The sequence below is a fragment of the Berghia stephanieae genome, chromosome 2, assembly GCF_034508935.2.
Source record: "Berghia stephanieae isolate SIO BIC M18660-M18661 chromosome 2, UCSD_Bste_1.3, whole genome shotgun sequence".
In the NCBI taxonomy this organism is placed as follows: Eukaryota; Metazoa; Mollusca; class Gastropoda; order Nudibranchia; family Aeolidiidae; genus Berghia; species Berghia stephanieae.
In genome coordinates this window covers 124590150-124605149 of record NC_088361.1, presented here as the reverse complement: position 1 = coordinate 124605149, position 15000 = coordinate 124590150, and the positions used below count along the sequence as shown (strand labels likewise).

The window sequence follows — 15000 nt, the reverse complement described above, 5'->3', positions numbered from 1 at the left end:
ATACCAAACACACACACACACACACACACACGTACACATAACCATACACACAAACACACACACATCACATACACCTATCCATCCAACCTCCAATCCATTACCATTACAATACAAGTTGCTACTCATAATATAACCCTGCAACATGTGGCGTCCTATGACTGACTGAACAACCCAACAAGATCAATAACAAGTAATAACAGATGGTGATCAAACAATATCTCGAATCCTCTCACAGGTAACATATTAGAAAAAAAAAATATCAATACATTGTGCGGCAACATAAAGCCATATCTCACCCTTTTTCATTATAATAAATGTCACAAAATATCACCTTCAAAGCTTACAGCAATGATAATTTAAAAGTAGACTTAAAACGTTCATACAATTAAAAGATTATACCTATATTCATTCATACAATTAAAAGATTATACCTATATTCAATCTTCATGCAATGTACAATCTATTACTTCTCTCACAGCGTCACGTCCAATGTTCCTACCTAGTTACCTTTGTATTTCTCTATTACTTGATTAATAGATTTGATGTCCACGGTGTGAAATATGTACATACCTAGAGGCTGGGGAGAAAACAGAGCTTGCACCCAGGTCTGTCTAAGTTCTTTCAAATCATTACTGTTGTGTAGTGGAAACACCTGAGAGATGACCTTTTTCGTTTTGAGCAAAGGCACTGAAACAAGTTATTTGTTAAAATCCATCAATTTGATTTTTAAAATTAAAAAAAAAAGAAGATGTAGTTGAATTCAATGACTAGTTTTCAAAGACTTAAGTCAGGTTTTAATACATACGATGTCTCCTCAAAAAGAGTTTAAATGGATGTATGACTACCTTTATCAATTTAGCCTTATTATACGGTTTGTACTTGTTTCTATATTATCTTTTTTCCATCATATGTAAGAAATACCCTGATATCATTCACCCTATCTATAAGGTGGCCTAATATAACATGTATTTTTATTTCAAACTGTATCTAATTATCTAGGGATCCAGAAAATCAATAAAGCTGAGTCATACGAAGATTTGTAATATAAAAATTAATGTCAAATCGACTGACATGTTACATCTGAAATTGCATAAGATCTGTTCATTTCATTTGAAACATATGCTATTATGCAAAATATTCTTGTATATTTTCCAAGGTTACAGTGTACACAATACTAAGTTTATCTCCTCAACAGAGTGAAAATGTTTTGTATAAAAATTCTTCTCATAACAATATAGTAAAACCTTGTGTTTTAGAGGTATTAAACCATACTTCTGACCTGAGAGTCCCTGGTTCGAGTCTCGATTTGATGGAGCAAAGTTGAATCCTAAAAAAAGGTTCTTTAATCCCATTTTCTCACCTCAACTTAGTGTAAAACGAGTATCTGGTTGATAACAAGTTCTATTAAACATTAAACAAATAGTAACTTCAGCTTGCTTTCCTATGGTTATGGCTCAATTCAATTGTTAATCGTAACCGGCTATCAAATCACAGTTTGGCGGATAAAGTGGTCAGATATATAACTCATGTGATTTGAAACCAATCCCTTTGCTTGTGGATCGAATACTCTCTTAACTGAGGTCTCAGAATCCCCCAACACACACCTTTCGCCACGTTTTAACCAACATTTTGAAACACTCCCATGATCCTAACAATAAATGCCCACCATCCCAATCACAAATATCAAAATTTGCATTATCATGGATTGTTATCTTTTATGTAATACATCATAACATTAATGTTTAAAATGAATTCTTTTTTAATGAACAAACTACAAATACAAAACAGTTACATACAAATCAATCAAAGACTTGTCATTCAACAAATAATATCCCCATTCCAAATTCATCATAATTTGAAATGAAATGAAAGGCCTGAAACAGACAACTGGAGATTTCACGTAAGCAGTCTAAATGCTGGGAGAATTGAGTTACCAGTTCCTCACCATGTCATTTTAGTTTGTTTTTTTTGTCAGATTTGAAACAAATTCCTATTGGATGAAGACATCAGTCGTGAAAATGAATGAATGAATGAATGAATGAATGAATGAATGAATGAATGAATGAATGAATGAATAAATAAATAAATAAATAAATAAATATAAATAAATTAATAAACAGATTAATTAAAAACAGGTTAAAAAGAAATAAAATTCAGGCATTTCATGTTGGCAAGTGAGTGTGCTAAATATTACGCAACCTTTTCACTCATTCCTATTATTCTCAAATACCACAAAGTTTTTGAAAACAATACAGGGATGCCCTTTGCTAAAATAAAAAAAAAAGCCTGAAAATTGTTCTTGTTAAGAACATAGATGAAAATATTTTGTGCAAAGCTTCTTTTCATCAAAAGTATGATCCTCAAATCATAGAAAAGGATACATATCTCTTTAGTTTCACCTTAAGCATTGCCTGTAAACAACCAATGCTTTCATCTTTTAAAAATATAATCTCACCAATAGAGAACAAGGTCAGCCGGAAACGTTTTTAAAAAACGGTTTTCTGGGTTTAGTATGGGAAAGGGGCATCTCTGATAAAATCTATTCTATTTCTCAACAACTTACCAATTGGCTGACTCTCAACAAAGGCTATTCCATTCAGAGTATCATCCCCTGTTGCTCGGAGGTCATTTAAAAACTGAAGCACAATGCTCTGTCGTTCTTGGCTGGTGAGAAATGTCTCTTCATCCTCCACCCCAGCAAAACAGTCCTGGTCTTCAAACGCGAATTCTTTCATCCCACCCCCATATTCTGTCTTCAGTGGCTTTAGAATAGCCAGTTCTTCAGCACCTTGCAAAAGACTGCAATGAGTAAACAATTTTTTAATAAATTAAACAATTACAGTGCAACCTCTCTATAATGACATTGTCCGGACCAGAGAAAAATGTCATTATAGAGGAGTATTTTAGTCAGTGCTTTTCTCTTAAACTAAGTAGAAGTAAGAGTGGATAGCTTGATTTGTTTTCGTATTCATGTGGATGATCAGGGATCTGAGATTATGATGGCTGGTCTACTGCACAGTTTCTTATATCTGAAGTGTGTTCCCGTGGTGAGGAGCATTCACTAGCTGGTCAACCTCCCTAATGCTCACTCACACCACAGCAGTTGATTGGCTAGTTAATTTTTGTGCAATATGAAGTGTCACAGCTAAGCTAGCTTATTGATGTGCGTATAGGTGTTTGTGTGTGTGTGTGTGTGTGTGTGTGTGTGAGTATGTGTGAAAGGGTGGAGAGGGTTCCTGCTGTATACTACAGTACACCCTCCGGCAACAGACCTTAGAGGGGATTGGATATCATCAGTTGGTCAATCAAGTATTTTCATTGGTTTACAAGTACAGAAAGCAAGCGTTTTCATTAAAACGGAAATTTGACCTTGACTGTAAATTTGAAGTTGTTGGTTACCATACTGTGACACTATACAGGGTTATCACCAAAAGGTCTATAGTTATGGTGAACTTTGGATTACTAATGATATATAGGAAAAATAATTGGACTTGCAAACCATATCGCGATAGAGAAGATGTCATTATAACGAATGTCGCTATAAGTGGGATGCACAGTATATGATAAATATGATTTTTTTAAATATGAAGAGCTAACTATTGTGAGAGGTTTATGCTATAATATAAAGAAAACTGAGCTTACTTGCACAATCTAATTTTAGCACCCTACTTTTGCTCAAAGTCTAAATATCATATTTCCCTTTTCCACTTCAAGCTAACAAAAGAATTTAACACAGGATGCATACTATCAAAAATTAGTATAGCATAGACATCTCTTAATGATAAGGGCATGAGTCATGGTTTTGAGGTGATCTACAATTTGAGACACAAATGGAGGAAATTTACTAGGAGAATAGAGAATTGACCTCTGGAATTTGTTATGACTTCCATATTTTTGTGCATACAATATAAATTAGTGAGTAGTATTTTGAGCCAAAAAGCGCATCATGCGATGTTTATCCTTGCCAGTCATATTAACAGTTACTTGCTAGAAGCTTGCCTATCATATAGATATTTCCACCAGATTAAATAGACACAGCTAACCCAACCACTCCTAAGTGGACAGAGGAGCCAATAAACATTTGGACTCACAATGGAATAATACCAATCCCTTTGCTTTCGAGTCGTTGGCTCTATCAATTGAGCTCTCAGGACATCCCCACCCAGCCCTACGACCCAAAATGCACATGAACTAAATGGCAAGCCAATCCACTACCCTAATGACTTTGGCCATCCTGGGCACACGACACAATATCATGATGTTCACAAGACATTCAAATTCTCAATGGCTACACTTAAAAATATAACTCATACCTATCATAGTCTGCTGTCAAATAGAATCCATAAATTCCACTATTGCTGTGATGTCTTACACTAACAGTTAAAGCCGGTTTTCTTGATTTAAGTCTGGCCAAGAGCCACATGAGAGTTGAGTCATCGGTGCTGGCAGGAAACGTGAGAACAACATCACAGTTATGGGTTGGGATGGCAGACAGTAAAACTTTGCTCGAGAGAACAAGCCTCTTTGTTCCCATTGATCTTCGTCCAAGTAATCTGTATGCTGTAAAAAAAAAAAAAATGTGGTTATTATCTCCCACTGTTTTTCATTTAAAAATCAAATCACGGCTAACAAAATCTGATGATATTGAAGACTGTTTACTTTGATGAAATTAAGATCAAAATAAAAAAATATGAGAAAAAAGAGAAGGGATAAGAAAATAAATAACATATCTTAATAAACGGATGTCTGGGAGACATATTTGAAGAGAGATTATATATGACTGAGAAATTTAGAAATTTGCTCAAGTCTGCAATAGATATGATACTTATGTGCAGCTGTGATGTAGTAGTTGTAGTAGTCTTGGAGACAAAACACAACTGAAACTGGATTCAAGGATTCAAGTGATTATACACCTCGGCATCACTTTGGTATTTTCAAAATAAAAATGGAGCTACTCTAATATTTTTGTTCTCGTCCACTCGTGTTCAATGTTTGTGTTTTGTGATGCAAGTGAGGCTTCACAGTGGTAATGCATACCCTTGAGATGCATATTGAAAGCACTAAATCGTCCCAACTTTCGGGTAACCTCTGTGTGGTAATGGCAGCGTGTCTGACTGGTAATTTGGAGGTCTGAGGTTCGATTCCCAGTCAAGGCAGGCTGATTTTTTGGGGGTGTTTATTTTTCTTTCTGTTTTGTCTGGCACTGTGTTTCATGCACACTTTTTCAGGTCTTTATCTTACGTCGGTGCCTGCTCTCTAAATTTGTCACCTTGCTATTTTCAAAAATAAAAATGGAGTTACTTGAACCCTTGTGAAGAATATAGGCATTAAATCTTCCCAACTCTCAGGTAACCTCTGGGGAGTCATGATAGTACATCTGACCCGTAATGAAGAGGTCTGAGGTCTGATCCCCAGTTGAAGCAGGATGATTATTTGGGGTGATTTTTTTCTTGTATTTTTTCTTTTTGCTTTGTCTGACACTGCTTCATACACACTTTTCCAGCTCTTTATACAAATATAACATGCCAAAAGTTCTATTAATCACTACTGTAACACCAAACGCATTTCAAATTAAAGAGCTACTGTTTATATTAAATTTCAAGTATAAGATTCATTTTGAGTCTGAGCCTCAACTTGAAGTAGAACGTCACTTTTTATATTCATGAAGAAAAGTCGTCCACTGAGAACTCTCTTTCATGAGGACAGACAAATAGCATTGAGGCTTGCATTTTCTCAAATGACTATTAACTTCACCACGCATATATCCAAAATATTTCAAATATATATATTGCACAAACGGACATGCACAACCAAGCAGTGATTTCTGTTTTCCCGTCACCTTTTCCACCTCTTCAAGGACATGTCTGTCCTCTGTTCTAGGTTTGATACACTTGGGATTCTCTTGTAACTTTTGTTCACATTGATTCGCCTTTCGAGTTATGCATTCCAGGCCTCACAACCATAAAAGACAGAGCAAGTGACATGTATAATCTGAGTTTTGAATTAAAGCTCATCTGGCTTTTCCTGATTTTGTTGAGGTAACCCATTACCAGGCCTACCCCTGATTCAACCTCTTTTGTGCTCATTCCATCTTCAGTCCATTTCTAGATATTTGAAGTATGTAACCTACTGTGGCATTTATTGTGATTTTAGCTTTGATATCACTTTGGCTATTGACTAGAATCTGTGACTTACCTGTATTGATTTCCATACTATACTTGGATACTGCCTGGTTAAGAAAGTTTGAAAGAACCTGTGATTCCTGCACACAGTGTGTGATAAGGTCAATGTCACCAGCAAAATGTATGAGAGTGAGTCGAAAAGTAATCGGACTCTGCTTATTACTTTAAAATAAATCGAATCAATACCATGCATCACACCTCACAATTAAAGCTTGGCATTAGCCGAGTAGAATGCTACTTCTCAACATAGTCTCAGACTCTTTAGATATCCACAGTCCACCTTTTTGTAAGGTCCTTGTAAAAACTGAGTTGACTGGACATTCAGCCAATTTTTCACTCCTGTCTTGGCTTCTTCATCATCTTCAAAGTGATGTCCCCTCATTGCCTCCTTAGTGTGCCAAAAAGATGGAAGCCTGAAAGTGGTGAATACGAAGGGTGAGACAGCGTTGTCCATCGATTACCTCTCTTTTCCTGACACTTGTGTGTGGAAGGACATTTTCATTAAGAAACAGTACTCCTTCCATCTCCAAATCCGGCCTAACTCGACAAATTCTTGCTTTCAGTCATTTCAATGTCTATTTGTACCTGCTATCTCATCAAGAGTTCTTCTGTCAGATCTGATCAATGCTTCTGTATTTATTTGATTCACTGAGTTAACACTGCTTAGACGGCGACCATCATAAGATTTGTCAGATAAAGACATGGATGAGGGGATTTCAGGTTAGGTTTTTAATTGCACACGTTCAACCCACCTAAAAACACTGCCTCTACAAAATGCCTGAGTTTTAAAGATTTTCCAAGGCGTTTAAAGATGTTACTTGAGCTTTCTTCGAAAACAAGAAATTCAATGACAGCTTCCTGTCACTGACAGACATTCATGGGGGGGGGGGGGGGCCATTTTGAACTGCCTTAATTTTGTCAAATTTTGGTTTAAAGAGTACATTGTAAATTCAATTGAGCAAAATATGACGTCACATGAAAAAGAAATGAACTCAGTAGGACATAATTTGTCCCATTACTTTTTGACTCACCATTCTAAGTTACATTGTTTTGTGCCCACAATAGTGACAAACAATTGATGGTTCTGGAGTTTTTTGTAATATTCTTTCAAATAAAGTTGAAGAGAGTATGCATACCTGTCTAATTCCCACAATTAAAAAAAAAATGATCCTTAATGGCTGTCATATAGGAGAGCATTGGTAGCATCCTTATAAATAGTGCTTCTCTTGTCTGAATGTCCTTTTATCAAAGTAGTAGCTTCTCATTGTTTTCCAAAGGGCTTCATGCCATACCCTCACCCCTAATGGGTTACTGCCTTGTCGTAGTGAGAGTGCCTAAGTGCTTATTGCAGGGGCAAAGGTCCACCAGTGACCATCCCAGTAGACGAGCAGTGGTCCATTGGGATGATTTCTCTTGGCTCTCAATCTCTTTTGTAAAACAATCTGTTAGGAACTTTCCAATTTTGAAGGATCATGTGATAAAAACAAGACTATATATTATGTACAGCGGCCAACTTTTTAAAAGAGCTAAAACAGGACACCCTAATAAGCAATACCACCATGACTCAAAACAGCAGTATGTTTGGACTATTATATAATCTAGATCTAGAGCTTTTTCAGTTCTTTATTTTAATTTGCTAGACAAAAAAAAGCATAATCATGGAACATCTAAGGGTCATTTTCAAACCTAAAACCCTTCCAATTTTCAAAAAATATATTTTCCCCAGATTGACAAATAGGGACAGTCAGTCCCAATCCAAATTAAATCTGGACAGTTGGCCGCTAATTCTTATGAAATCCCATGTGATGGCTACAAAGTATCCAGAAAATGGGCAGCAACTGTGACTATCTTTTTCATGTCTCATATTACTTGTAACCTCTGTTTGTTATGTTTTTGTTTTTAAGGGGTTTTACAGCGCTTGCAACACATTTAGGTCATATCAGCACCAGCAAAAAGGATGAAAATTGGATAGTAAAAAAAGTTGATGGTTCTGGAGTTTATGGCTGTGGCTATTTAAGTAAATACAAAGACATTAGTGAAATCTCTTATAGAACCCCCCCCCCCCCCACACACACACACATATACAGACACAAACACATAATCAATTAATAAATGCAGTTGCATCTAACACAATGCCAGGATTACAGTGATCAATGCTTGTAAATTTGAAGAATAGCTGCGTATAGGCCAATCGATGCAATGGCCAAAACCATTGGCTATGACGAGTGTGCGAAACTGTCCGGTGTGTCTGACCTGAAGGAGGCCCAAGTGACACCAATATTCAAGAATGGAGATAAGACCAATCCGGAACTACCATCCTGTTAGTCTCACTTCTATTGTATGTAAAGTAATGGAACATATTGTCAGAGACAGCATCATAGAACATTTAACAATCAACAAGCTGCTATCAGATTGTCAACATGGCTTTGTCTCTGGCCGTTCATGTTCTACCAACTTCTTAATGACACTAAACGACTGGACAGAAATGCTAAATAAAGGATCATCAATCGACGCAATCTACTTCAGGCATTCGAGTCTGTCCCACACCAAAAACTCTTAAAGAATCTGGAAACGTATGACATTCATGAGAATAGTCTAAGCTGGATTAGAGTTTAGACACTTTCCTATAGACAGAAAACAGAGTTAAGGCATAGTATCCGACTGGGCAGAAGTGGTCAGCAGGGTAGTGTCCTTGGACCAGTCCTCTTTGTCATTTTCATTAATGATTTACCTAGTGTCCTATCTAGCTCATCCAGGTGTTCAATGAATGCTGATGACACCAAGGTATACAGCAAAGTGAACAAATTAAGCGACAATGACAATCTGCAGAAAGATATTAACAAGCGAGTTGATTGGTTAGATCAATGACAACTAAGATTCAGCACTGGGAAATGCATCGCACTACACCTAGGAAAGGAAAAACTCTCATCTTAATTATGAAATGAGAAATCACCACTACAATGCTTTGAGTATCTAAATTTGAAAAAGACCTGGGGGTTAACGTTGACACTAAGCTTCATTTCTCAAAGCACATTGAGTTTGAGATCCAAGTAAATAAGGCCAATAGAATCCTTGGACTCATTAGAAAGTCCATTTCTCAATGTAGCAGAAGCTGTTAGAAAGTGTGCTCTGCAGACCAACTAAGATAATACCAGGCGTAAAAGATAAAAGCTATGAGGAACGACTGAAAATTATTGGAACTCCCAGTATGGCATATAGACGTATCAGAGGCGAGATGATAGAAACATATAAATTTATGCACAACCTGTACAAGTCCAGAAGGGATTATTTGTGTTTGCTGATAGTAACACCAGAGGTCACAAATATAAAATTGAACAAAGCTGGATGCAAAACATCACTCAGGCAGCATTTATTTAGCTAGAGTGTAATTGATTGATGGAACAACCTTCCAATCTCATGTGCGGAAGCTCCAGACCTCAACGTCTTCAAGAGGAAATTTGACAGCAACTGTTTCAACCATATAGTTTCAGCTTAGTTGAGCCCCCTATCAAACCGACAAGACTGCAAAGAATTATTCATATCCTAGCTCAGCAAAGGCATTGAAAGCCTACTTCGTTGGACTATATATACACTGCTCAGAGCAGGGCTAGAACCCAGGACCTCTCTATCCAAAGGCGAGTGTCATACCACTAGACCACAAACCCACTTTGAATGATGTGAAAGACAAAATCATTGATCAATGGGAAAATCTATATTCAGCTTTTCGTCCAACCGAGTCATTGATCACATGTGTTTCTGTCTAGGGATTAAACATTTCTTAATAAATGTAAACACGCTGCTTTGTTTATGAAAGTTGTAAACACACACACACACGTGTCAAGCTGAACAAAATGACCAATTATTGTGATATTGGATAGTTCAAAAACTGTGAACACTTTTCACTATGTAGGTCACTTTGAGCACATTTTACAATGTGACCAATGACCCGAGCACAAGGAAAGGTAATATAGATCAACCCCATTGGAAGTCAAGTTATATATTTTTTTTTTTTTAAAGAAAAAGAGTTCAAAAGTTCCATTCTTCAAAAGTAACATAAGTCTGTCAAAGTCAAAGTAACTGTGGTCTAAATCTAAAGTAAAGGAAGGCTTTTATAACAGTTCAGTTCAGTTCCACGTCTTTATCTGCAAAAGTGGATTGCCCATCTCTGCAGATTTTATACATTTATGTGGTGGCTTTCGCCATTATTGTGTTATTGAGTTGATCAAATTTGTTGTTGTTGGTAATATCCATTCTTTGATATTTTTTTTGTAAAGAAACTGTTTTTAATTGTGTTGGTTCTGTGTGTTGGAGTTGTGAACTTACTGTTATGATAATTTATTGTGAATGTACGGTGTTGTTGTGAAATACTGTGGTAGAGGCAGAGATACTGGTTTTGTTAGAATGTACTGTTCTGTGTCTGTGTAGAAGTTGGAGGTGTTTTTCTTTCCGCCTACTCTCCAGTGTTCTCCACTGCAACAACCTAACATGATGTCTAAATAAAATCAGGACGAATAATAAATATTCTGATAGTGTTAGACAGGCAAAAATCCTTCTACAGTCCATTAGGTCATTAGACTATATTAGGACCTATGACTTATGAAGAAATATCAGCTGATGCTGATGAGTCGAGTCAGATTGATACTGATGATGACATGGGCAAAACAGAATTTCTTTCATGAGTCATGAGTCTTTCTATTGTTCTGCCTCTATCAGTTCCACTCTCAGTCCACACTGTGTCCACCTTGTGTTTGCGCACGCAAATGTGAGGTTGGGGAGGCCTTCCGAAAGCTCCTACTCCTACATCCCCAGTATTCTTGTTTTTTATAATGTTCTAGTAGGGGGTTTGGGAGGGGGGAAACTTTTTTCTTTTAGTTCGAATATCCACTGGAGACTATTCAGACTCTAGTCCGAATTGCCCCACTTCGTCTTCTTTCTTTCTTATTAATAAATGGTTATCGATTTGACTGAGATTGTGATTAGGATTTTATGAATGGATATGAACTCACGTATTTTATGACGCAAGCTTCGGTTGCATGTTCCATCCTTTTCTTTCCCATGCGATCGTGTCGAAAGGCTTTCATTGGCAAACATGTTGACTTTTATTGAGGCAATAAATGTTTGCTAAAAACTCAACAAAGTACATTATGAAACATGGGAGAGAAAAGAAGCAATCCGTGTTTGGCGAACCAGGACGCCATGTTTGTTTTGATTTGCCTTATCGATTATAAACAAAAGGTCACTTCCTTTTCAACAAAAATCTATATAAAGCGATCACGTGATTTCGCTTTAACACTTGGCGATTATGTCGATTTTGAGAATTCCAAATTGAATACTTTTTAAGATTGTTAACCTATCATAATGCTTTGCCACTAATTTTTCATGGTTTATAATTCGTGGATGGTGAGGATTCCATATCCATAATCTCATAGTCATTTTATCTGTGAACTTTTTGGGGTCGGGCATCACTCCCAAGATTATCACTCTCTGGAAACCATGGCAGCGGCAAGCTCAAAATGGCGGATATTTATAAACAATAATCTGTCAGACATAATTATTTATGTGAAAAAATTCCGGTGTCTTAACTATGTGGAAAATCTGAACGTATCGCAAATGAATTAAAGCATACTTGTGTGCCAGAATATTTATTTCGTTTATCTTCCTGGGAATGACAGCCAATAGAAATAGGCTAAAGTTGCATGTCCAAACCTGCCTGCTAAATTAAGGCTGTGACTATGAATAGGCAGGAAGGAATCTTTTATTATTTATTGAACTCAAATAAATAGCCACGGAATGTTTGTATCGACCTCCTCTCGATCAGAAAAACATGAACTGTGATAGATCAAACGTCAACGTTATAAATGTTATGTGTGTTGAAGCAATAATACTGGTCAAGATGAAAATGTTTATTTACCAACAAACCGAACTTATTTATGGTTGATGATTGGAGTATAATTTGAAAATAGGTAATTTGTTTGTGATTCAATTCAGTATTTTAATGTTTCATATTCTATTGATGTTCATGTGAATAATACCGAATGGAAAACAAATCTCTGCTGACTTTAATAATCATACAAGTACAAGAACAAGCTGAGTATGGTACAGAACAGTGTCTCGTATAAAGACTTTTTTCGATGTATACAAATTAGGACAATAATATCTAAAAATAAAAATGAGAAATAACCTTTGTTATATTAACAGTTGATTGCAACTGTTCAGAGTGAGATCAGCAATTGAAGTGAATCGAATAGAATAAAGAAATTGAAGAACTAATAATGATACTAAGTGTAATGTGACTCAAGATGTTAATATTAACAATTAGATAATGCTAAAACCTATAATGTTTGCCACATCAGCACTCTTCTTCTTCTTCTCTCTTCTTCTCTCTTCTTCTTCTTCTTCTTCTTCTTCTTCTTCTTCTTCTTCTTCTTCTTCTTCTTCTTCTTCTTCTTCTTCTTCTTCTTTCTTCTTCTACTACTACTACTACTACTACTACTACTACTACTACTACTACTACTACTACTACTACTACTATTACTACTACTACTACTAGTACTACTACTACTACTACTACTACTACTACTACTACTACTACTACTACTACTACTACTACTACTACTTCGTCAATAATTATGTGATGATGATGATGATGATGATGATGATGATGATGATGATGATGATGATGATGATGATGATGATGATGATGATAATGGTAATGATTATGATGATGATGATGATGATGATAATGGTAATGATTATGATGATGATGATGATGATGATGATGAAATGTGCATCAATATTTCGTAGTCAAAGGTCAAAATAAGGAAAGGTAGAAAATTGTTAACATATTTTATAAAGTGATTATTATTGGTTCAGACACTTGATTATCTTAATCTAATGCTTTTGAACTTAGTAAAATGTATTTATTTTTGATGGACACTTGCAAAGTAAACAAATAAACTTAACTTTTTAATTGTTTATCAATATATATTAATAAATATATATAATATATATATATATATATATATATATATATATATATATAATATATATATATATATATATATATATATATATATATATATATATATATCAATTGTCATTTTCTTTTCTCAGATTGTTTTCCCAATGGGTACTTTATATGAATGTCTTCGTGAAGCAAGGCTTGAAAAGTTTTATCCTGCATTCAGGGCAAATGGCATCACCAGATCTGAAGCTCTTATTAATTTGGGCATGCCAGAATTCAGTGCTCTGGGAATTACAGGGACTGAAGATAAACGTCGGCTAAGTGAGCTTGTAAATATTATTAAATCAGTACATAACTCTGGTCTTTCAAACAGTCCAATGATGTCGAGACGTACCTCTCGAAACTTGCCAACTTCATCTTTTGCTCGTGCTGAAGCTGATGACCAGCAGCTTGAAAGAAATCCTTCACATGGAAGGAATGTTTCCGAAAGAGTTCCCAATTTTTCTGCAGCATCCTATGCAGATATGATAGATTATTTGACAGAAAGTAGTGAATCAGAATCTCCTGATGAAGATTCCAATGAAGAAGGGGAAGAGGTGCACATAAATATGAATGTTCATCAAGCCTCTTCACCTGGTGCTATGAGAGCATCAATAGCACGAGGTCCAATAGAACGCATTCAACACTCAAAAACAAAGGGATATAATTATGGAGTTCATAAGGTCACCTCAACTTCAAAGCCCCGTTCAGGCCGAACAAGTTCAAGCTCACACAGAAACCTTACAGGGGAGGAGAGAATAAGAGTTTGTGTTAGGAAAAGAGGTTTAAGTAGGAGAGAGATTAGAGCAAAGGATGAAGATATTGTCTCTGTTGAAAGCACAAATACCTTGATTGTGAATGAGCCCAAATTAGCTGTTGACCTCAAGGCTTACACACTCCAGGTAAATTTTCTCAATTGAGCTTTAAATTTTTGTAATGTGTTAATGTATATTATTATCTTGAAGTAACTTTCTGAAAGTGACATTAAATTTTGTCGTTGTTATTTTTGTTGTTGTAGCCATGTTATTACTTTCAAATAATGTAATTCCTCATCTTATTGTTATATTTTTAACATTGTTTTTCCTCTTGACAATCTCATTACATAACAATCTATTTCTTCTGTATTAAGGGATTAACTTTTCATTTCATTTTGTTTAACTTACCAATGATGAGAATTTATAAAATTGAATATTTCAGAATGCTAAAAATTGACATTTTTTTACCAGAAATCTTTGATCTAGTCTTCGTAATTATTGATAAAATAAGGTTTTATATTTTTTTTGTCGCAACTTTCTATATCATTACCAGCATGAGTTTATTTTTGATGAGGTATTTGATGAAGCTTGCTCCAACCAAGATGTGTACATCAGAGCTGCCAGACCCCTAATAAGCTGTGTATTTAATGGGTATGTATTGAGAAATTGTCTACTCATAAGCAATTATGGAATCAATTTATAAGTTGAGCGTAGCATTCGTTTACCATGTGTTCTTTCAACATCAGGTTTATTTGTTGAGTTTCCTTCATGTTATGTGTCTTTGACATTTTCATATCTGTAAATTTTATATTTCTTGATATCCCTGTGTGGAAATTGTGGGTTTTGTATTGCAATAGAGGCCATTTATATTTAGTAAAAAAAAATAAACCTAATATCATATTCATTTCATGGCCAAGACCTTAAAAAAATGAACCATACATTTACTTTCACATTAGAATTGTGAAGTGTTCATAATCACAGTGGCATTCACTTAGTAGTAAATTGATACCAAAAAGCAAGATTGTTTTTTTTAATCCTAGAAATTCCCTTTCATCATAAT

At 35.5% G+C, this 15000-nt stretch overlaps 2 protein-coding genes across 2 annotated transcripts in view; one reads left to right on the top strand and one right to left on the bottom strand.

Moving 5' to 3' along the window:
• Nucleotides 1–11408, bottom strand: part of LOC144966513 (anoctamin-8-like) — a 34210-nt gene extending 22802 nt beyond the window's left edge. The window contains exons 1-4 of the mRNA XM_078903135.1: nt 11189–11408; nt 4314–4560; nt 2564–2799; nt 571–687 (exon numbers count right to left, since the gene is read on the bottom strand). Coding sequence (XP_078759261.1) covers nt 571–687; nt 2564–2799; nt 4314–4560; nt 11189–11273 — 685 coding nt within the window. The 5' untranslated portion in view covers nt 11274–11408. The remainder of the gene's footprint in view (nt 1–570; nt 688–2563; nt 2800–4313; nt 4561–11188) is intronic.
• Nucleotides 11409–11451: 43 nt separating this feature from the next.
• LOC144966512 (uncharacterized) overlaps nt 11452–15000 on the top strand; it is an 18986-nt gene continuing 15437 nt past the window's right edge. The window contains exons 1-3 of the mRNA XM_078903134.1: nt 11452–12145; nt 13296–14087; nt 14494–14591. Of these exons, the coding sequence (XP_078759260.1) occupies nt 13308–14087; nt 14494–14591 (878 nt within the window). The 5' untranslated portion in view covers nt 11452–12145; nt 13296–13307. The remainder of the gene's footprint in view (nt 12146–13295; nt 14088–14493; nt 14592–15000) is intronic.